We start from the raw sequence: 24,354 nt of genomic DNA on the forward strand, positions 1-24,354 counted from the left end.
CATGCTTTTGTCGTTGGGTGCCTCTGGACCTAGCAGGAGCCCCTGCCTGCCCACTCACAGGGGGACAGCAGTGGTCTGGCCACCCATCCTCACTAGGGGCTGTATCAGCTGTGGTGTATGAGGCGGTACTGCCATCCACCACGACCTGTCCCCCAGCTGCCTGCCATGAGAGGGGATTGATTTACCGCATTGCTGTTGGTGGAGAGCAGCTGCACTGACCCCCGACCCCCACCTGGCCTGGCCTAGGACACCACTGTGCCACCACTCTGTCCTTGCTGGGGGCTGGACCCAGATGTGGTCATGTCACATGACACCACAGAACAAAGGGGGTCCTGGCCTGAACACAGGTGGTCAGGGTGAGGCCTCACTTGGCTGTCCCCCACAGTGACTCCTAGAATCCCAGTTAACACCTGGACGCTCATGAAGCACAAGTGAGCCCAACTCGGAGTCCCTGAGCTGGAGCCATGTGGCAAGCTGTGAAGAGCCACGAGATGTGAGGGGTCCACATCTCCACAAGACTGATGCGTGGCAAGGCGGCTCTAGGTGGGACGGACCCACAGCCCAGCGGAAGGGTAACTTGGGGCCCTATGGCTTCCTCAGTGCATCTGTCACCAGGGCCCTGATGGGGCTGCTGGACGCTGACCATCGCTGGGGGACACCCATGTCACGACAGATGAGGACCCACTGACCATATTCTGGAGAGGGCAGTGGAGAGGAGCCCACACCAGCCCCATGTTCACTTCATGGGATCCGCTCCAGGCTGCTTCCTGGGACCATGGCCCGGGGAACAGCCTCAGAGCTGGGACGACTGGGTCCTCAGGAGGAAGTCCACCAGCCTCCAGCTGCATGGTGAACAGGCCCCGGCACTCACAGTGGGCAGAGGGAGGATGCAGCCACCCCCAGGACTCACCTCTGTCCTAGATGGACAGAAAACATGCGGTGTGGAGAGGGGTGTGGTCACACAGCTGTGTGCAGACAGTCCCTTCTCCTCGCTCTTTATTAATCTCTCAGGGACTGCTGCTCTGGGCGTCTCTGGGCCCCGCACTGTCCGGGGATCTGCCTGGGCAAGTCCTGTCCCTTCAGGACAGGCAGAGGACCGGCTGACACAGTGCCCACAAGATGACTCGGGGAGCCACCTGAACCCTTCCCAGCCTGGTCATCGGGTAGGGAGGCTGTTCAGAGGCAGGTGGGACACTGGGCAGCACTTGGTGTGGCAGGACGCCTGTTCACCCTGCCCGTCCCGGGGCCCCCGGGTACAATTGATGGAGCAGCTCTTTCTTGTTGACCTTCCCCATGGGGTTCCGAGGGATTTCCTCCACCAGCAGTAGCTCGGAGGGCACAGCATACGGGGCCAGCATCCCCCTGCAAGGACACAGACCAAGGGGCTCAAGGTCAGGGGAGCCGCCTTCCCACAGACCGCCAGAGACTGGGTGTCCCTGCCTTCCAGGGGCATGGAGACGCCCCCATGGGGACCCACATGGTTGGCTCGAGGCTCTGGACACTGCAGTGACCCAGGAGCCAGGTTGGAAAGGAAGATGCACAACCATCTGCATTTGTAGAGAACTGGATGGATCCACAGAACCCTACTAGAACCCACCCAGGAGTCTGTGACAAGACGAGGCCACCAGGGACCTAACAGAGCTAGTGCTAAAAGCGTGTTTGCCTCATGGGTGCTCCGCCTAGGCAAAGGGTGGCCACCTTCCCCCCAAATGTGAGGACCATGTGGCACAGGTGAAGACAGCCCCGTAAGGAGCAGAGACAGACTGTGAACCTCACATTAAATGAAGGACCCCACGCCACAGTGTAAACACCACCAGATTGGGTGAAACCCCACCAGAAAGCTAGGACCAGGAGAAGATGGGCACCGTGTCCTCCCTGTACACCCCGACAGGACCAGGAGATGGGCACTGTGTCCGCCCCATAGACCCTGACAGGGACTGCTCCCTGTCCCCATCCAGTGGTCCACCTGCCCAGGGCCCACCAGCTACCATGCTCCATGCCAGGGCCCTCTTACCCTGTAGCCTGGACTGCACCATCGCTACCACAGCGACCACGAAACAGGGGTGAGGGTACACTGAGAGGACCACCTGTCTCTACCTGGCTACCTCTCACATACAGGGCACTGTAGAGACACCTGAGTGACTGAACAGGACAGGGCAGGGCTGGCGGGCCTGGGCCACCCCAGCTCTGGTGATGAGGACATGAGATGAGGACACAGTGAGGCAGGTCAGGATCAGCGAAGCGCACTGCCACCTCCGTAGTTCAGGGCAGGGTCCTCTCAGGCGGGCGGCAGGTGCGTTGCACACCTGGACAACAGCCACACAGGCCACACGCCAAGGAGGCTGACGTGGACAGGTGCGTTACTTCACCAGGTCTGTGGGTTCATCTTCTCTTCTGGTGTCCTCCTCTCCGGAGAGTTCCTGGACTCCTGCTCCCAATCTTCCTATGCATTCTGTGTTGCCGGTCACCTATTTTGTCTTTTTCATGGAGGTTTAATTTATACACAGAGGCATCTGATGAGGGGAGTATGGGTAGATTATTAAGGTAATCCTCTCAGGTAATGAGCACCCAGATTAAGGCACCCTGGAAACACCTGGGCCCATCGCTGCCCGAGCCCCGAGGAACTAGGGTCTTGAATTTAAGACCAGGGGAGCCCGGGCCTTCTCCCGGGTCACAGGACTGTGCTCAGCCCATCCCAGGTGCTGGCCTGTTTGACTTCTGTTTCCCTGAAGAGACTGAGGAGACGGCCTTCCTTAGGGCATGTGCTGAGAGTTGTTAAAAATGGGGTTGAATTTTGCAAATGCCTTTCTCTGTTGAGATGACTGTATGCTTTTTTCTCATCTGTAAACACAGGGGATTACGCAGACTGACTTGAATGCTAAGCTGACCTCGGATTCCTGGCAGCCATCTTCAGTATTTTGAAATGTTCTTGATCAGGTTCTGGTATCAGGGCAAGACTGACCTCACTGAACCCATTAGGAAATGTTCCTCTTCCTTCACTTACTAAAGACTTTGTGTAGGTTTTGCTTCTTTTGTTGTTTTCTTTAAATGTCTGTCTGACAAGGCAGACCTGTTGGGCCTGATATTCACAATAATATTTTATTTAATGTGAGTTCAACTTATTTCATGTTTTCTAGTTTTTGCGGCAGTTTTGCAAGTTTGTGCCTTTCAGGGAAACCTATGTTATCTGAGTGGCTGATCTTGGAGGCGAAAGCGCTCATGCTAGCCTATTCTGCCGACCTCCTCCGAGAGCAGGGATGTTGGGAGGTCCCTTTCATCTCGCCTAGTTTCCTGATCACTTTCAGGCCAGTGGGCAGGTACAGCAGTCCCATCCACCATCCCAGGGAAGAAGCTGGTTAAGCCTAGATCTGGGATGGCTGGTGGAGAACTGGAACCGCAAGGTTAGGTAAGACCGAGTTACAGTGTGTGGGTTCATCTTCCTTCTGTTAGATTCCCAAGGGACACAGCCAGCAAGAACCCCAGAGGGGCAGTTCCCAGGGAGCAGTAAGTCTGGAGTACTGATACATCCAGACATGAGACAGGGCCACTCCCAGCTGTAGGAATGTCCCTCCCTGGACTGTCCTGGCCGCGGCTATGCCTTCCTGGAGGGTGACCTATGGCAGTGAGTGACTAGGGACAGTGCAAAGGATTGAGCTTCTGGCCCCAAAGGGCTGTCTTAGGCCCCAATGGGGCTCACAAACAGGTTACCCCAGGAGGGCCGTAAGGGCTGAGCCCGGAGTCAAACAGGTTACCCCGGGAGGGTCTATAGGCCCTTTGCTCAGTGCTTGATCTCAGGGTGAACTTGCACCCACATTCTAAGCCAGGAGCACCCACACAGGTCCCTCTAGTAGGAAAGGCAGCACCGGAGCACAGTGGGAGTACAGTGCTCTCGGTGGGAGACGCGCCTGGTGGATGATAGGGTTTCATGCACTGGAGCTGAGCTCCCGGAGGCCTGGGCCCTAGGTGACTCTCAGGGAGGCTCTCAACATGGGACACACTTCTTCCTTCCTTCCGTCTTCTTCTTTAATCAAAGCAGCAACCGGCCAGCTAGAACCTTCCTTGCCTTTGTTAAAGTGTCGTCTTCCAACTGTGATTTTGCAAATCTGGGGGAATCTTTAATTGCCCAGCTGTGTTGCCCTGATGAAGCACGGATCCCTACTGTCTGTGAAATCGTGTTGGACGAGCCAAAAATATCTCAAACTCTGAGGGGAGGGAGGCGCGCCAGCGTGGAGGGAGCCGCTGGGGAAAGGAGAGCATGGAGAAGTCTTGGGTTACCAAAGGGAATTTGGGGGCATTTATGGGAGAAAAGCTGGAAGCTTCCTTGCCAAGTCAGTCACTCATGTCCCTGGGGGTCTTTCCTGTCATCTTGGTCCTGGAATGACTCTCAGGGAGGAAATACCAGAAATTACCAGGACTAAGACGGGGGGGTGGGGGCATTTGGTGGGGACAGATAGGCCTGGGCCCAGCTGCGGGGAAGGGTGCTTGGTTTTTCCTGGAGGAACAAGGCTTCTCAGGTTATTAGTAGAGGACAGGTGGGGATGGGGCCCACAGGAGGGTGGCTCTGCGGGGAGAGCGCTCCTCACGTCCTTGGAGCAGAGCGAGGGGGCAGAGGGTGGGCACTCGCTCCCCTGAGGAGCCTGTCTGAGCTGGGGAGACCCTCACACACACCACTGTGTCGAGTGGGCTTTCTGCCCTGCACTTGAGGGTGTTTCATATGTGCCCTGTGCAGTGGGGGGAGGTCAGGTCCTCTGGCCCCCATCTCACATGTCCCACACAGCACTGCCACACCAAGGCCACACCCTGTCCCCCTCACACAGAGTATGGGATTGCCCAGCTCTCATCTGTCCCCTGCCCACACTCACCTTGCCCACTCTCGGAGCTCCTGCAGGGACAGTGAGTGTCCATCATGGAGGGTCACCACAGCAGTGACCCGCTGACCCCATGTCATGTCAGGAACTCCAATCACAGCCACATCTGTGGATAAAAAGCACAGACACGGTGGAGGTTCTTTGGGGGACAGCAGGCGCAGACAGCACCTCTGAGGAGTAGGCACTGGGTGGGCAGCAGCTGACCATGCCGGGGCTGCTGGCCATGCTCTGCCCAGGACTCCGGCTTCCACAGGGAGGTACTTGTGGTGGGAGCAGCTAGGGGGAGGCCAGGCACCACCTTGCTCTGGCCTCCCCTCATGCCCTCTAGGACCCATCATCCTGGGTTCCCAGTAACACCTGGATCCTCCTACCTTTCCGAGCTTCCTGGACACTGGTCTGGTCACTCACCTGTAATGCTGGGGTGGGCCAGCAGGTGGCGCTCCACTTCCAGGGCACTGAGCTTGTAACCACCACTCTTAATGATGTCCACTGAGGTCCGGCCCCGGATCCAGTACCTGCCGTCCTTGAACACAACCGTGTCGCCTGGAGAGAGGAGGCTACTGTTGGCACCCTGCCTAGACAGGTGAACAGAGAACATGTGCACGGGGGCACCTCGCTCCTACATTTGGCTGTTGCAGTCACCACATATGGGGTGCTGGCAGTCCTGAGGGGACAGCACCGAGGGGCACATGGCGTCTGCCCACTGCCTGGCACGCGTGTGTGTGTGTGTTTGGGGTGAGGCCCATGGTCCTCGTCTCCCTGATCACACAGGTCTGATCGGCAGTCTAATCCACTGGGATCATCAATGCCTTGGCTGTTGGACGGTCTGGTGACATTGTCTGTGGACTTCACCGAGGTCTTCAGCGATGTGGTCAGCAAGCGTCCTCCCCCCATCTCAGCAACGACAGGGCTTTGGAGATGCCGCTGTCCCCATGAGGGCAGGTCTTTCACCCATTCAGTGCAGACCCCTGGACAGGTCTTAGCCCAACTGCTGGGAGGTCCATGCCTCCACCCGCTCCTTCAGCACAGAGGACAGGATTGCTGGGTTTGACAGGAGCTGCAGAAGCAAGTGTCTGTCCACCTGGTTAAGGGAACAGGCTGGCCTTCTGGCAGCATGTAAAGATGGACTTGGAGATGTTGGTAGAGGCTGAGTGCATGCCTGGAGAGCATACCCAGGAATCCCAGTAAGATGTCCTAACACTCCCAGGTCCTGCTGGGCCTGCGTGAGGTGACGTCTCACCTATGTCTCGTACTGTGTGTGCTATAGCCTCCACAGCCCCGCCTTATGGGCACAGCCCCACCATGCACACAGTGATTCTTTCACGAGCAGCTCAGGGCACATTATGCTCAACAAAAGCATCACCAATCATTGTAAAGAAGGGAGGAAAAGAAACCACACATCTACATTCTACCGAGTAGGGTGTGCGCTCGCACGGCTAGAAAGAACAGTGTTCTCGTTAAATGATGCTGGACAGCTCATCGACGTAAGCAAAGTCATCACACATGACAAACCTTAAGAGAGATCAAGCACCTAAGGAAAGCATTAAAATCATAAAAGTCTTAGAAGAAAACATAAGTGTGAAAGAGAAGGAAACATTCAATGATCTGTGAACCAATGACAATGAAGATGTGGCTCATTCACACACAGACGAGCTCCCCTTCCCACAGGCTGACCTTGACAAGAAGCTACGTCATCATAAAAGGACCAATGCAGAATGTCTGCACAGACCTGAAACATGTAGGACACACAAGTGCCCAGAGCCCACAGTGTCTGAGTGGGGGTGGGGAGCACACAGTTGACGAGGATGGAATCATTGTTAAAGGTGAAGGGTGCTCGACATGAAGGAACAGGTGTGAGTGAGGGAACATGCACATGTCATCACGTGTCCACCTGTACAGTCATAACCATGCGGGAGCTGACTGTGACGGCTGGAGCTGCAGTCCCAGGACAGGTGGCGTGTCATGGTGTGAGGGTACACATGTAAGTGTGTAAGAGTATGTGAGCAGGTGTGAGCATGTGTGGGCAGGTGTACTAGTGTGTGCGCAAGTGTACAGATGTATCTGAGCATGAGTTTATAACACTTGTGGGCATGTGAGTATGTGTGGGAATGTGTAAGTTCTGAGCACATGTACTCATGTGGGCATGTGGAAGCACATGTACACAGGTGTGAGCAGTGTATATGCGTGGACATGTGTGAGCACTGTACACATGTTACTCTGAGCTCAAGTAAAGAGGTGTGAGCACTGTACACATGTGGTTGTGTAGGAGCCCTGTATACATGTTACTGTGCCTGAGAACATGTACACAGGTATCATCACTGTACACGTTACTGTGTCTGAGAACATGTACACAGGTGGACATGTGTGAGCATGTGTACACAGGTGTGAGCTAGATACACATGTGAGCACTACATGTGTGGGTTTCTGCGAGCATGTGTATACGAGTGTGAACAGTATACATGTGTGGCCATGTGCACACAGGTACACACGTGTGTACATGTGTGGGGTCTTACACCCCTGCACTTGGGGAGCAGCATCGATGTACCTTCATCTGTCCAGAGTCGCCCCACATTTCACACCAGGTTATCAGCTGGAATAAAACATGAATATTTCATGCTTCATCATGGTCAACCAGGGGAGGCACCCTCTATCACAGTGCAGTCTGGAGCTGGCCATGGCCCACGCTGTCCAGCCTGGTAAACAAGACTGACGCTGGGCGTATGGGCTGGGAGGACATGTGGGGTGGAGGTGTTCCAGTTTTCTCTGCAGAATGAGGGGGTGCACAGAGGTCCCCACACTCCTCTCCAGCTGGGCTGAGATAGAGGTCAGAGGCTGGAGCTGCTCAGGACATGCTGGACACAGGTCATCACCTGTGGACCTCCACAACCTGCTGCACTGTCATCCGAAACCATTGCCAGAGCCCACCGCACAGTCATCTCCAATCGCCAGCCACAGCCCACCGCACAGTCGTCCTAAACCACTGCCCTAGGCTCACCACAGAGTCGTTCTAAAGCTCTCGGATGGCAGAGGTGAGGGAGAGGCCCTCCTTCAGAGCCCTTGGGCCTATACTAGGCAGAAAGTTCTACGGTTAGGCAGCAGGAGTATGCATAAAAGGGACCGTGGAAAAACTGGAATGCTTGCTCCCTGTAAGACTCTGGGAGGAGGATGAAAAGACAAGACTGGGGGAAGTATCTGTACACTGAATATCTGACGAGGGTACGGAGAGCTCTCAGACCACAACAGCATGACCAACAAACAATCTAATAAAACATGGGACAAGGTACAAAGAGACACTTCACCCAGGACAATATCCACATGGCAAGTAAGCACCTGAAAAGCTGTTCAACATCGTTAACCACAAGGGAGATACCAGGCAAAAACCACAATGTGACACCCCTACGCTCCTATCAGAACGGTTAGAATAAACCAGCGGCACCACCACATGGTGCTGAGCAGACAGGGAAGACAGCCATTCGCACACTGCTGGGAGGAACATAAAATGGTCAACCACCCTGGAAGGGGGCTTAGCAACTTCTTTAAAAAATAAACATGCAACTATCCTACCTCCAACAATTGCATTCATGAGTATTGATCATGGGGAAATAAAAACATGTTCACATGAAACGTGTACATGGATATCCACAGCAGCTGTATTCACAATCCCCAGGAGCTGTGAAGATCACAGACGCCCCTCACTGGCCAGTGGACAGACTGCGGCGCAGCCCCAGCATGGAATGCTGGGAGCGGATGCACTTTGAGGGGACCATGCTGAGTGACACAAAACAGAGGCCGGGTGGTCAGGCTCAGGGTGGGTCTAGGTGGGAAGGGAGAGCACGAGTGAATCCTGCTTCTGAATTGAGGCTGGGGATTGGCCAACGGGTCTACACGTGAGGCAGCATGGCAGAGGGCTACACACACATGCAAAGAGACACCCCCACGAGTGTGTATCTTAGTGGTGGTCTCCCGCTGAGCAGGCGACATGGACTGAACAATGTCCACTGACACAGGTGGCCTGGGCTGAGGGCAGTACAAGACCCCTGTATTAGCTTTACAACTCCCTGCAACCCCACTGTCACGCCAGGAAGGGCGTTTCAAGGAGCACCCTTCTTTCTCAGGCCCCAGTGTGGGCTCACCACTCACAAGCCATCACAAGAGCTGAAAACAGAATAATTCAGCGATTCTTCTTTGATGAAAGAACAGACATTTAGCAAATTTATGAGGACGAGAAACGTGCACATCAGGAGGCAGGTCAGGAGAGGGCTGAGTGCGGAGTCTCCCCCAACCCTCCATCTGCTGTGTGCACAAGAGGCCCCCGAAGCGGGGGTGGTGTCTGTCCTCACCTGTCCCAACACGGCTGCAGGAGCCAGCCCAATCTGTTACCTGGCCAGGGTTGGGGCCGGCTCAGCCCTGCCTGCACAGGTATCCTGCTCTTTGCCTGTGGTTTCCAGAAGGGGCTAGGTGTCCACTGCCAGCAGCCCTCCAGGAGGAAGGCCAGGCATCATGCATCCTGTCCCAGCCTGGTCCCGTGCCCCCTGCAGAATGCTGCAGTGGTCTAGTCACCTCCCATGTTCTGTTCTCGTCTCAGTCGATCATGGTAGCACAGGACCAAGGACCTCAGAGACATAGACAAGGACCGCAACACATAGCACCCCAGGACCTCACGCTTCCAGAAGGGACCGTCTCTGGGATGCAGCATCACTTTGAAATTCACAGCAAACGTTCTCCACAACGCAGTCTCCGCCAGCAAGCTTCCTTCTTCCTCTGACCTCCGTGACTTCAGGTAAAGCCACCATGCAACCTCACTCTCTGCAGCTGGGGGATGCCAACTGGAGCCGGATGTGCTCTCTCCTCAGCCTGGACCCGTGACTGCAGACACATCTCCCTGGCTCAGCCTCATTTCTGGACGAGTGCCAGGGCAGCTCCTGATGCCCTAACTCCCACCAAATAACGTATCTGCCCCGCTAGGTTCTGGTAGGAGAAGGTGGGAGAAGATACGGACAGGGTGACATGGTTCAGCTGTGGATGTTCACTGAGTTCACTGGGACTGTGAAAACATCTTAGAAGTAGGAGGGCAAATCTCACTACCATCAGAGAGTCAGGAGTAGAACATGACCCCTGGACCCCCGAAACCCCTGCACACTGAACCTCTTCGACCCCAGGGACAAAAGTCTGTAACAATGGGGAGGTCAGAGGGCGAGGAGGACCAAGAACCAGAGCATGTGACGGAGCAGTGGGCGTCCCAGCCCACAGCCCAACAACGGCGGAGCGACTCTGGGCAGAAAGCTGGCGTGTAGAGTTGAGGGTCTGCAGGTACTCACATGGGGGAGCGAGGTTTGCTGACACAGAGCCAGAGCTGAGCACCTTCCGGCTGAGGCTTAGGGTGGCCATAAGGTGGCTCCCTCACCTGGGTGACCACTGACACCCTGCGTTGGCTCCCTATGTTCTTGGGACGATTCTGGGTCTAGGTAAAAGAGCTCCTTGAAGACAAAGTGATCAGGACAGCCCTGGATGAGAAGCGAACAAACTTTGCCCGTGTTTCGGCAAGTCTGCCTCTTGCAAAGTGTTATTACGGGGTCTGATTTGCACCAAAAGGTGTGAACGTCCATGTGGAATGCTTTATAAGAGTAAAAAGCTTACTGAGAAAAAAATGAGAGAAAAAAAATCAAAGGGAGAAATAAAAGTGGTGCAGAGCGCCCCCAGAGGCAGCCGTGTGCACCACACAAACACGGCTCAAGCTTGTGAGACACAGGTACTCACACACACCGCGAGGCAGCAGAGACTGCCCTGAGTCATTCAATATTAGGGGCCTCACCATGTCCCACTGGAGGGGTGGCTGCACTCACCACCAGCACTGGGGGAGCAGCCGTTGCCCCGGTCATCTCCATGGATGCCTCTGGGTCGGACCCCCTCTGATGGGTTCACTGACAATTCCACCCACTGGGTGGGGACATATCTGGCTTGCTGCAATGACATCAACTTCTTAGCAATCTTTGCTAAGACGTTTCCGTTTACCCTTTTGTCACGAGGGAAGTGAAGTCTTATTATCTAGATTTTGTTTTTCACAATTGCAGTCCTCTTGTGCTGTTCTCCCCACGGGGACTGAGGGAGTTGTGGAGCTGACTCTTCAGTGTATACAAACCCAGCCCTTGTTTCCACAAGGCTGCAAAGTCCCCTGAGAACAAGTACCCCTTAATGTGCACTGACTCATGGGAAGGCTTCGTTTCCTGCTGTTCTGTTAGTGATATGTTTAAAAAGTTTCCTCTGATGAGAACACACCCTTTCTCATTTATCAACATGGTTAGCTTCCCAAGATTAGATGGTTATAGCAAAACTGGCATTACACAAAAACGTGGGCAGACTACAGCACCAGAAAATGGAGGTTGGCTACATCATTACGGATGCCTTACAACCTTACACAACAACCAGACCCACCACGGACAGCCTGACTCTCAGTGCGCACCTCAGCATTCGCTACTGCCGGACACACACTGTTAATGCGAGAGGTTTTCTCAATATTGTCATCAATGTGAGATGACTGTGACAAGGCATGGTGCTCTGTTAACCCAGTTCATATGTGGGTGTCTTTTGTTCCCTGATTACCTGAGTGTACCCCCCCCCCACACTCCCTTGTCATTACTTCCCTGCAATGCGGTGGGTTCCCACTCACAGCCCCCACCATAGGGTTTCCAATACTATAAAGCTTTATGGGAGCAGACACATCTTTCTCCTGCGGAGCAACTACGGGGTTTGAACCACCAACCTTTAGGTTAGCAGTCCAACACCTTAGTCACAGTGCCACTAGGGCTCCTTCACTTGTCAATCAATCAATATTAGGGCTCACCAGAAGGCTGGAGGTTCAAACCTACCAGCCACTCCCAGGAAACCCTCTCTAGGGAGCTCTGGTAGCGCAGTGGCTACGAGTCAGGCAGCTAACCAAAAGGTCAGCAGTTCGAAGCTACCAGCCGTTCTGCGGGACAAAGACGAGCCTCGGAAACCCCATACAGGGTCACTATAAGTCGGAACCGACTCCACTACACACCACACCATCAACACCCCTGAGATGAGGGGCATGTGTCCATGATGTCATGGCTGTGTCCCTGCTGCTCTATAGCATGGGGACTCGTGGATACCTCGGGGACCCCACGTACCTGCTGTGGGGACCCCGTGTCTGGTACTGGCTCTGAGTTGGCCTGGGGGTGGGCTGACACCAAGGACCTTTACCCACAGAGTGGAGACTGCCTCTCGACAGCAGCAGGGTCACACAAACCTTAGTACCACCTGCAGACACAACTAGAGCCGCTTCTGATTCAAGTGCTGCCAGGGAGCCGGGGGGGGGGGGGGGGAGGTGTAAAAAACCCCCCCCCAAAATCCAGGGGGGGGGGGGGGGGGGGGAGGCGGCCAGACTGTAATCAGCACGTCCCCAAGATACGGCTGGCGGGAGGGGGACTCTGCTCTGTCACATGGTGCTGACCCCCCCCCCCGGACATGCTCTGTCACGTGGTGCTGACCCCCCCTGGACATGCTCTGTCACGCGGTGCCACCCCCCCAGGACATGCTCTGTCACATGGTGCTGACACCCCCCCCCCGGACATGCTCTGTTACACGGTGCCACCCCCCAGACATGCTCTGTCACGTGGTGCTGACCCCCCCCCCGGACATGCTCTGTCATGCGGTGCTGAGCCCCCCCCAGGACATGCTCTGTCACACGGTGCTGCCCCCCCCAACACTGCTGTTAGCCCCACATCACGTATGTATGGATCTAGTCTGCTACATAGATGTGGGAGGAGCTGTGACTGAAGCTGCCCTTAGTATGTGGAGGGGGAACCGGGTCTACTCTCTGCATGTGGAGGGACTGAGCCTGCTCTTTGTATATGCGGCATGTGCGTGTGCGTGTGCGTGCGTGTGTGGTGGTGGGGGGTTGACTGGGCTCCGGGCTCCCAGCCTGCAGTGGGCCTCTGTGAGCCGAGGGTTAAGCCCATCTCCCTGACTGCCCTCCCCCACAGGAGCAGCAGCTGCGCGCTGACTGTGGCTTCTCATTATACAGTCTGTGTCGTTAATGGCCTGTGACAAAGGCACCGGCTCCCAGGCCGCACCCCCGAGAGCCAATTAGACGCATACATCCCTTCCTGTTTGCAGAGCATCACAATGAAATTAAACGGAATTTCAAAATCATTTTCTCCCAAAGACATCTCTTTACAATAATGAATGTATGCGATTCCTCTCGACTGGGACCTTCATCAGGCGGGACCTGCACACGGCACCCAGCCACCTCCAGTGCCCCCTCACTGCAGCCAGGCCAGGGCCAGCAGAAGAACCCTGAGGATGAGAGCAAATGGGTTCAGGCAGCAGGACTTGGGCAATGAGGTGGTGCCGCACAGGTCTGCACACCTGGACACTGGGCAGGATGGCAGGGGGCTCAGAGACGGGGGCCGGCTCATCACAGCACCTGTCCCAGACAGACAGACAGAGGTCTGCACACCTGGACACTGGACAGGATGGCAGGGGGCTCAGAGATGGGGGCCGGCTCATCACAGCACCTGTCCCAGACAGACAGACAGAGGTCTGCATACCTGGACACTGGGCAGGATCGCAGGGGGCTCAGAGACGGGGGCCGGCTCATCACAGCACCTGTCCCAGACAGACAGACAGAGGTCTGCACACCTGGACACTGGGCAGGATCGCAGGGGGCTCAGAGACGGGAGCCGGCTCATCATAACACAGAGACTGAAGGCGCAGGGGGTCTGCATAGCTTCCCTGCTCAAGCGTGGGCCTGGCAGCAGGCGGCCCCGGGGTGCATGATCCACTGGGCCGAGATGTTTCCTCTTCAAACCCCATGACTCTGCACACACTCTACTGCCCAGCCCAAGGACCCTCAGTTGTCCTGGAGACGTGACTTAGCTCCATGGCCGTCCCACCCCGTCCGCACGAACCACTGTGGAAGGGAAGCGGAGAAGCAGCAGAAAGATGTGTAGCTGAGGGGGACTGAGAGGGGAAGCTCGCTGTGGTGACCCTGGGATGACCGGCACAGGACCGCCCTGACCCTAAGTCAGTCAGTCCATTAGGGAGCAAAAGTCACTCTGTCTCCCCAACCCTCAGCAGAGGACGCATCATCTATCCCCACCCACTCAATGGGCTCACCAAATTCCAGGAAGGCTGGGTCCCAGGGCACTCCGACACCACTGGGGTCCCTGCCTGCCAGCCCAGCCAGGTTTCCAGGTGTAGACTAGCTGAGCAGTGTGGCCCGCCCCTCTGTCCACATGAGTCTGAGACTGATGGGACAGACAGCATTCAGGGATCTGGGCACGAGGTGCCCCTTCAGCATGTCTCTCTTTACAACACTCCCTAATCTGCCTCAGATGTGTGCAGCATCTCCATCGGCCTGAGGTGGGGAGGGCAGATGGAGGAAATGGGGGTGCTGATGGAGGTCTTGCTGCAGAAGAGTTGAGGGGGGAGATTGCAAAGTCCACTTGCACCCCCCCACTCTTCCGCACAGTGTTCTGACTTACAGGCCGTCACACCTGGGGCAGGTGGAGTACAGGTGCCCTGGCACCAGGGATCATGGCCATTCAGCACTGACTCAATCCACACCTTGATCTGACGTCTTTTTAGGGACACAGCAAAGGCACACTGGGGGACCTGGCTCCCGCTAGAGGTGCCTGCAGACGGTCTACCCTAGAAGTACCCACCTCCCTCACCCACAGATTCCCAAATCCTGCCCTACCAGTGCCCCTGCCCACAGGTCCCACCTGTTTTAAACCAGCCATCTGGGGTGAAGGCGAGTTTCGTTTCTTCGGGTCTGTCCCAGTATTTCCGAAACACCGAGGGTCCCCTAACTAGGAGCTCTCCCTCCTTGTCCTCGAAGCCTGGGGTCACCTGTAGAGGTACAGAGAATCAGGGCCCTGTGGTGGCCACCTCAGGCCCCGCGGCCCCTGCCCTGGGCAGTCAGAGTCTGGAGGAGTCCCACTTGGTGGATCAGCTTGTCCTCTGTTTACAGCAGACAGGAGAGTGGATGTCCCAGACCCCCAGGTGCGCACTCAGCCTGCTGGGTGTGCAGGTCAGAAGCCCCTCAGAGGCTGGGCTTCACACAGTCTCTAGGCGGGTCCTCACCCCGGCCATACTCGGGCCAGCAGCACTGCGGCTGATATCCCACCACCCTGAGCATTGCTGCCCCAGAATGTGCTCATGGTTACGGCCCCAGACGGCAGTGGTGCATCCTGTGGCCCGAGAGCTACAGTTGTCCAGCCTACCACTCCTTTCTGGTCACTGTCGGCAGAGATCTGCTGAAAAGCCCCAGGGGAAATGACACCTCCGAACCCCTTCAAGCTGCAGTGCTCAGTTCCTCTGTGGGAGGCCACAAAGCAGGTCCTTTGGGGCTCCCATGGCTTCTCTGGGTCCTTGTGAATAGTGCTGGGGGGCAGGGTTCACAGAAGTCCAACGCCCAGGGAAGTGCCCCTGCCCAGACAGCATGTTCCTGTCACCATGGACAGGTGACACCATGGGAGAAAAGCTGCTCAGACGGGGGCCTCACAAGTCCTTCAGAGAACACATGCGTGCTGCCAGGGCAGCTAAGAGGCCACGATCCGTTGGGTCAGCACCACCCTGGTAGGCTTGTCAGTGAGACCAGGGCGCCCCCCTCCCCACAGCACCACTGCTGCTGGCTGGGGTGTCTGTGACCAGTGCTCTGCCCCCACCCAGAGGTCCTGTGACAGATGGCAGTGGGGGTGTCGGGGGGGGCGGCGACACAGGAGAGCTGGTGTGGCCAGGGAGACAGGTAGCAGAAAGCCTGCTGCCCAGGGTGGCAGCTCGTATATGGATGCACAACACGGGCATTTGTTCTTTTAGGGGAAAGTAAGAGAGGCTGCTCTGGGGATGGGCAGTGGCAGGGTGTCCTCGAGAGCAGCTGTGTAGCATGGCTGCTGCCGGAGCCCACTGTCACCGAACAAAACATCAGTCAGTCAACCATGAGACCATGCCCACAGTGGTGCACTCTCACAGGCGGGGCCAGCTGAGGGCGGCCCTAAACTACGCATCACGGGGACAATGCACACAGCTGCACTGGAGGGTGAGGGATAACGAGGGGGGTGAGGGCTAGTGGGGAGATGATGGGGTAAAGGGAGGTATTAAGCAAGGGTAATGATGTAGGATGAGGTGTATTGGGTGTCAGTGGATAAAGGAGGATAGAGGAGGAGGCAAGGGGAGCAGTCCCCTCTCCCAACACTGCAATGCTCAGCCAGGAGCAGGGCAAGCTGTGGGGGAGCTGTCCCACCCAGGAGGGAAGAGAAAGGTGCCAAGTCTGCCAATGCAGACGTCACGCTCAACCCCTGCAGTACTAGCAGCCACGCAAGCCAAAGAGCTGGGCACGGACGGGACGGGGCTGCTCCCGAAGAGCCTCCTACAATTCCTGGGCTGGGCATGAGACGGGGCTGCTCCCGAAGAGCCTCCTACGATTCCCGAGCTGGGCATGAGACGGGGCTGCTCCCAAAGAGCCTCCTACGATTCCCGAGCTGGGCATGAGACGGGGCTGCTCTCGAAGAGCCTCCTACGATTCCTGGGCTGGGCACGAGACGGGGCTGCTCCCAAAGAGCTGCCTACGATTCCTGGGCTGGGCACGGGACGGGGCTGCTCCCGAAGAGGCTCCTACGATTCCCGAGCTGGTGGCCCCTCCACTCACATCTGTACACAGCCCCCAAGCCGACACACCTTGGTTTCCCTCTCGTTTCCCTCTGCATACACAGCATAGGAGCAGACGTCTCTCTGCGGATTCTCAGAGACAATGCGCACCTCCACCCCTGGCAGCGGGGTCCCTACAGAACCTGCAGGAGCGGGAAACACAAAAAGATGGGATAAGAGATTCCTGTGGGCACTGTGATGGGAGGGGTGGGGCCTGGAGACATACAGGCCCCTCAAGACGGACAGTCATAGTGACCTTATCACACACCCTGAGCCTCCACTTTACCAAGCACGATGTCCTTCTCCAGGGACGGGTCCTAAATATGAGAGATGCAGTCTGGCCATCCTGGCTTCTAAAAGACATTCTGGTTGTACTCTCAAGACAGATCTGCATGTTCTTCTGGCAGTTCATGGTCCTTTCAATATTCTTTGCAAACACCATAATTCAAATGTATTGATTTTTCTTTGGTCTTCCTTATTCACATGCATATGAGGCTATGGAAAGTATCATGGCTTGGGTCAGGCATACCTTAGTCCTCAAACTGACAACTTTGCTCTTGAACACTCAGCTCTGAAGGGGTCTTGTGCAGCAGATGTGCCTAATGCAATCTGTAGCTGGATTTCTTGACTGATATTTCCATGTTTCTTGTTGTTAGGTGCCACTGAGTCAGTAAAACTCAGAGTGACCCCTCTGTACGACAGAACGAAACACTGCCAGTCCTACACCCTCACAATCGTAGCTACGTTTGAGACCACTACTGCTGCCACTGTGCCAATTCATCTCCTTGGGGGTCTCCTCTTTTTCTCCAACCCTTCACTTTACCAAACACGATACCCTTCTTCAAGGATTGGTCCCTCCTGATATTATGTCCAAAGTAGGAGAGACTAAGTCTGGCGATTCTGGTTTCCAAGGAACATTCTGGTTGTACTTCCAGCACAGATTGGCTTGTTCTTTGGGCAGTCCGTTGTATTTTTAATATTCTCCTCCAACACCATAACTCAAATGCATCAATTCTTCCATGGTCTTCCTTATTCACTGTCCAACTTTCACATGCATATGAGGTTACTGAAAATACCATGGCTTGGGTCAGGCACACCTTAGTCCTCAAACTGACATCCTTGCTCTTCAACGGTTTAAAGAGGTCTTGTGGAGCAGACTGGTCTAATGCAATACATCGTTTGATTTCTGGACCGCTGCTTCCTTGAGTGTTGATGGTTGATTCAAGCAAAATGAAATCTTTGACAACGTCAATCTTTTCTCCATTTATTTGGATGTTGTTTAATGGTCCAGTGGTGAGGATTTTTGTTTTCTTTACATTGAGATGCAATCCATACCGAAACCTGTGGTCTTCGATCTTCACGAGTATAAGTATTTTAAGTTCTCTTCGCTTTCAGCAAGGATGTATCATCTGCATATCACAAGTCGTTAATGAGTTTTCCTTCAATTCTGATGGCACATTTTTCTTCACATAATCCAGCTTCTCAGATGATTTGCTCAACATACAGACTGAATAAGTATGGTGAAAGTATACAACTCTGGTGCACACCTTTCCTGATTATAACCATTCGGTGTTCCCTTGCTTGGTTGGAATAACTGCCTCTTGGTCTATGTACAAGTTCCTCGTGAGCACAATTAAGTGTTCCAGAATACTCATTCTCCACAATGTTGTCCATAGCTTGTCATGATCCACACAAATGAAAGCCTTTGCATAGTCAATAAAGCAAAGGTAAGCATCATTCTGGTATTCTCTGCTTTCAGCTAGGCTTCAATTGATGTCAGCAATGATATCGCTCATGCCACACCCTCTTCTGAATCCAGCTTGAACCTCTGGACGTTCTCTGTCAACGTACGGTGGCAGCCGCTTTTGTATTACCTTTAGAAAAATTTTACTTGCACATGATATTAATGATATGGCCTGATGATTTCCACATTCTGTTGGGTCACCTCTTTGGAATGGGCACAGATATGGATCTCTTCCAGTCAGTTGGCCAGGTAGTTATCTTCCAGATTTGTTGGCTGAGATGAGTGAGTGCCTCCAGTGCTGCATCAGTTTGTTGAAAGATTTCAATTTGTATTCCATCAATTCCTGGTGCCTTGTTCTTTGCCAATGCCTTCAATGCACCCTGGACTACTTCTGATTTTGATCATATGCTACCTCTTGAAATGGTTGACCATTGACTATTTCTTTTTGGTACAGTGACTCTGTGTATGCCTTCCATTTTTTGGGATGCGTTCTGCATCATTCAATATTTTGCCTATTGAATCCTTCAATATTGAGTCGAGGCTTGAATTTTGTCTTCAAGTCCTTCAGCTTGAGAAATGCTGAGTGTGTTCTTCTCTTTTGGTTTTCTAACTCAGGTCTTTACACATCTCATTATAATGTTTAACTTTGTCTTCTCAAGCTGACCTCTGAAAATTTCTATTCAGCTCTTTTATCTAATTTCTTCATTTTGCTTTAGCATCTTTACACTAGTGAGCAAGTTTCAGAGTCTTCTGACATCCATTTGATCTTTGTTTTCTTTCTTGTCTTAATGACCTTTTGCTGTCTTCCCGTATGATATGCTTGATGTCATCCCACAACTCTTCCGGTCTTTGGTCTTCAGTGTCTAATGCATCAAATCAGTTCTTGAGATGATCTCTAAATTCAGATGGGATATGTTCAAGGTCATGTTTTGGCTCTTGTGGACTTGTTTTACTTTTCTTCAGGTTTAGCCTGAACTTGCATATGAGCAATTGATGATCTGTTACACAGTCTGCTACTGGCCTTGTTTTGGCAGATGATATGGAGCTTTTCCATCATCTCTTTCTACAGATGTAGTCAATTTGATTTCTGTGTATTCCACTTGGTGAGGTTCATGTGTATAGTTGTCTTTAATGTTGTTTAACATAGGTATTTGCAATGAAGAAGTCATTGGTCTTGCAAAATTCGATTATGCAATCTCCAGCATCATTTCTATCACCAAAGTTATATTTTCCAACTATTGATCCTTCCTCTTTGCTTCCAACCTTTGCATTCCAATCGCCAATAATGCTCAATACATCTTGAATGCATGTTTGATCAATTTCAGACGGAAGAAGTTGGTAGAATTCTTCTATTTCATTGTCACTGGCTTTAGTGGTTGGTGCATAAATTTGATTTGAAGAATAGTGATATTGATTGGTCTTCCTTGTAGGGGTATGGATATTATACTATCACAGACAGCACTGTACTTCAAAACAGACCTTGATATGTTCCTTTTGATGATGAATACACTACTATTCCTCTTCAATTTGTCATTCCTGGCATAGTAAACAATGTGGCTGTCAGATTCAGAATGGCTAATATTAGTCCATTTCCGCTCACTAATGTCTAAGATACTGATGTTTATGCATTCCATTTTTGACAATTTCCAATTTTCCTAAATTCATTCTTCATACATTCTATGTTCCATTTATTAATGGATGTTTATATATGCTGCTCTTCATTTTGCCAATGCCTTTAACGAACACTGAACTTCTTCCTTCAGTACCACTGGATACCAGAACAACTCATGGAAGACCGTAAACAGAATCTTTGGACATCTGCCAACAAAACTTGGACTGATACTTAAGGAAGGTAAAAGTTTCTTTTAAAAAGTCATTATTGGTGATGAGATATGGATTCATCACTACACACCAGAGAGTAAATGACAGAGAATAGAATAGAAACATTCCCAACTGCCAACCAAGAATAAGTTCAAAAATCAACCATCAGCTGGAAAATTGATGCTTATAGTTTTCTGGGATTCTCAGAGGCCAGTACTGGAACACTGTCAGGAAGAAGGTTCAACAGTTAACAGTGCTCGTTACAGTGAGATGCTCACTGAAGACCTGAAGCCTAAACCAGATTAAACTCAGAGGACTGCTATCAGAGGGCATTGTGATCTTGCATGACAATGCACGTCCACACACCTCTGCCCACACTGTTGACACTCTGCAAAAGCTTCATTTTGAGGTGCTGAAGCATCCTCCCTAGAGTCCTGATCTTGCTCCACTGGACTGTCACCTGTTTGGTCCCCTGAAAGCAGTCCTTCAAGGACGAAGATTCACCTCTGATGAGGAAGTGAAGACAGCAGTATGTTTGTGGCTCGAAGCTCAGTCTAAAACACTTTTCATAAGTGATTATGAAAGCTGGTTGACAGATGGACAAACAGTATTGAAAAGCAAGGAGATTATATCGAAAAAAGATGGATTTGTATTTTCTAAAAGTTGATTAAAATAAATTCAACAGCTAGAGCACAGATAATTGTTGACTCACCCTCGTGTGTGTGTAGGTGTGTACATATGTGTGTGTGTGTATATACGTATATATATAAATATATTTATACATACATATAAATATATGCTGTTGTTTAGTGCTGTAGAGTCAGTTCCAACTCATAGCGACCCTGTATAGAGTTTTGAAGGAACAGTTGGTGACTATGGAAAACCAACCCTTCAGTTCAAACTAACCTTGTGGGCCAATGCATTACGTTGCAGCATCACATCAGGACTCCATAGATATACACACAGACATATATAAGTTGCACTATCTACACAATCTAATTCAAAGTAGAGCACAGATGGAGGCTGGGGTCTCAGGTTCAGAGTACAGCAGCAGCCCCCCACTCTGGGCACAGTCATGGAGGAACAGGACACAGACAGAAGTAACAAAGGGCAGAGGCAAGGTGGGGTGGGGCAGGCAGGGACTTCCTGACCCTCTCCCTGAGGAGCCACAGGAGGAGGTGCTGGGATACCGTATGAAACGCCGTTCACATAAGACTCAGCGCTGGGCTATTACTGTCACATGGTCTCCCAAGATTCCAGAACCCCCAGAGGCAGGCCGCATAGGCCTGAACCAGTAGTCACGGCATGGGGAGCCACCTTGTCAATTAAGGAATGGCAGGTTGTTGTTGTTGTTAAGTGCTGTGGTGTCAGTTCCGACCCATGGCAACCCTGTATAGGGTTTCCGAGGAGCGACTGGTGGGCTTGAACCACCGACCTGTCCAGCACATTAACCCACAGCACTACAAAGGAAATCCAGGCTTTCAGACAGCAGTGAGGCTGGCCTTGTCAGCAGCCTTTCCTAGGACAGTGGGCCTGCTGTGCTCGCTTTATTCCCCCTGCCCTGCTGCACAGTGACCTACACAGGAAGCTGGGAGTATGAGACTTCTGCAAGAAAGCACAGTACGCATCCAGAGGATATGAAGTAAGGGGAGACGTACAGGAACACCCAGACTTGCAGATAGTACCCATCTGACCTAGCCTTGATGGCTTGGTAATCAGAACTCAACTAGAGGAAGATAAAAAAAACAATTTTTGATAAAGGAAGCAAGTGTAAATTGCTACAATTTAATGAACTTGACCTATAGTCATGGAGGTCATAGCTCAAAATACCAACTGAGAAGGAAGGAGTCTTCACATCAATTATCAATGCTATCCCCTCGGTACACAGGGTAGATAGGGACGGGCAACTTAGACATTGGCTACCTAAAATGAGGGTGTGATAAAAGCATGAAGTGACTGGCTTATAAGTTTTCAAGAGGGAGTTTAATTTCAGAATGTGCGGGAGAAGGTAGAATGCCCACTGAATAGTTTTCATCTTGTCTAGATGGGTCTGGTGAAAAGATGGGGATGAGATTCTTATGATTCAATAGTGAGTAATTGTTATCATAACCAACTGCAACTGTCACAACTGTAAAGGTAGAAGTTTAGTAACAATAGCTGGGGGAGTAGTTAAGCTTACAGTCCAGGAACAGAGGACCCTAGGACCATCAAGGGAGAAGAGCACAAGCAGAATGCAGGACCTTATCCAGAGAAGCAGTGACACCGGAAATGGAGGTAGAGATAGGGACATGGAGAGAGGGAGCAGCTGAGGACTCTAGAATCATGGGAAGAGAGGGATTGAGAGCTGGCGGCCAGGAGGCAGACTTGCCAAATGTGCCCTTTGGTGGTTTAAATTATTATATATGCCTAAATGTTTGAAAAAAAATAAAAAAGAGATAAAATGAATAGAGAGAAAAATTGTTAATTGATGGTACAAGGAGGGGATTATAATCATTGTCATGAAACAAAGTACATGATTTGCTAAATGTAAAACTGATGATCTGCCCTGCAAACTTTCACTCAATCCACAATAAAATTTTTTTTTTTAAGAAAGAAAAGACTGCACCGTGTGATGAAGAAGCCTGTGACCGCTGGAACGTGATGACACTGCCTTCTTTTCTGGGTCTCACAAGTCTCTGTCTTTGACAGAGCATGGCCTTAGCCCTCCTCTGTCTCTCTCTACTGATAGAAAAGACTTGAGATTTCCTCTCAAGCTGGTTTCTGCCTTACACAGGGTCTGGCTTTTGCAGGTTTTACTGGAGTAGATTTTTGTGACCCTGCACTAAGCAAAGATTTCTTAGAGATCAGAAAAGAACAAAGGGATGTGCCAAGCACCTCTGCTCTTTACAAAGTGCTGTTAATAGTCACAATAACCACAAGCAAGCCTAATCTTTGCTAACCACTCATCTTTTCTCTATTTCTCTGTCACTTTGAGAATGTTAAGTAAATAGAATCAGGCAGTGATTTAAAAAAAACAATGTGCTGTTAAGAGAATAAGGAGGCCTGGTGACACAGCTGTTACAGTGCTGCTAACTGGAGAGTTGGTGGTTTGAACCCAGCAGTCACTCCACTGGAGAAAGATGAGGCAGGTAGTTCTGTAAAGATTCACTACGGCCTTGGAAACCCACGAGGACTGTTCTACAGGAATCCTCGTGTGGCACTGTGGATGAATGTGTTGGACAGCAAGGTTGGTGGTTCAAGCTCACAGACACTCCTTAGAAGCTGTGCAGGGTCACTGAGTCAGAACTGAACTGACTTCACAGCACTCAACAACAGATTCACAGTGAGTCGGCACCAAATTGACAGAAGTGCATTTTTTTGTTAAGAGAATGGAAAGCCACAATTGGGAGACTATATTCAAAAAACACATATCTGATGAAAGACTTCTATCCAGAATTAAAGGGAGCCCTGGTGGCACAGTGTGGAAAGCACTGGCTAGAAACCAAAAGGTTGGTGGTTCGAACCTACCTACCACTCTGGAGGAGACAGATGAGGCTGTCTACTTCCATACAGATTTCGCCTTAGAAACCCAAAGGAGCAATTCTCCTCGGTCCTATAGGCTGCTATGAGTTGGAATCAACTAGATGGAAGTGGGCTTTCAATAGGAAAAAGTTTTTAAGTAACAACAACAAAATCCTCACAACTCAGTAATAAGAAAACAAATCTCTCAATAAAATAGCGGGCTAAAGGTTGGGACGAGACACTTAGCCAGAGACACAAAAACATGAGAGAAATGCGTGCACAGAAGATCAGCATCAACGTCACTGTGGAGCGGCATGAAAGCCAGCGGGGCCTCCGGAATGCCCCTCAGGTGGCTGAGCCAGCAAACACAGATCCAGTGGGCACCTGGGAGTCCTAGGCCTAGCTATTTACTCAGGTGAATAAAAACCAGTGTGAACACACGATTCTGTCTGCAGATGTTTATAACGGTGTTCTTCATAAGTGCCCCAAAGTGAGACCCCCCCAAACGTCCCTCCCCTGGTGAGTGGGTGAGTGACCATGGTCTACCCACACCACAGAATCTCACACCACGACACGCGTGGGCCGGATCCCACACATCATGTGCCAGTGAGAACTAGGAGAGGCCAACACCCAACACTCAGGGCTGCACTTGCTGGTCCTTGTTGTGGGCAGAACCCAGGATGGCCTGGATTTAAAGGCAAGACCCAAAGGAATGTTTCAGGGAAGGCAGGTGGAGAGGGAACCGATGGA

At 52.1% G+C, this 24,354-nt stretch overlaps 1 protein-coding gene across 1 annotated transcript in view; it reads right to left on the reverse strand.

Annotated features, from left to right (window-relative positions):
* Positions 1-793: 793 nt before the first annotated feature.
* Positions 794-24,354, reverse strand: part of ACSF3 (acyl-CoA synthetase family member 3) — a 60,175-nt gene continuing 36,614 nt past the window's right edge. The window contains exons 13-18 of the mRNA XM_006860266.1: positions 16,569-16,681; positions 14,615-14,741; positions 5,277-5,411; positions 4,863-4,974; positions 1,231-1,362; positions 794-917 (exon numbers count right to left, since the gene is read on the reverse strand). Of these exons, the coding sequence (XP_006860328.1) occupies positions 794-917; positions 1,231-1,362; positions 4,863-4,974; positions 5,277-5,411; positions 14,615-14,741; positions 16,569-16,681 (743 nt within the window). The remainder of the gene's footprint in view (positions 918-1,230; positions 1,363-4,862; positions 4,975-5,276; positions 5,412-14,614; positions 14,742-16,568; positions 16,682-24,354) is intronic.

The sequence above is a fragment of the Chrysochloris asiatica genome, unplaced genomic scaffold, assembly GCF_000296735.1.
Source record: "Chrysochloris asiatica unplaced genomic scaffold, ChrAsi1.0 scaffold00037, whole genome shotgun sequence".
In the NCBI taxonomy this organism is placed as follows: Eukaryota; Metazoa; Chordata; class Mammalia; order Afrosoricida; family Chrysochloridae; genus Chrysochloris; species Chrysochloris asiatica.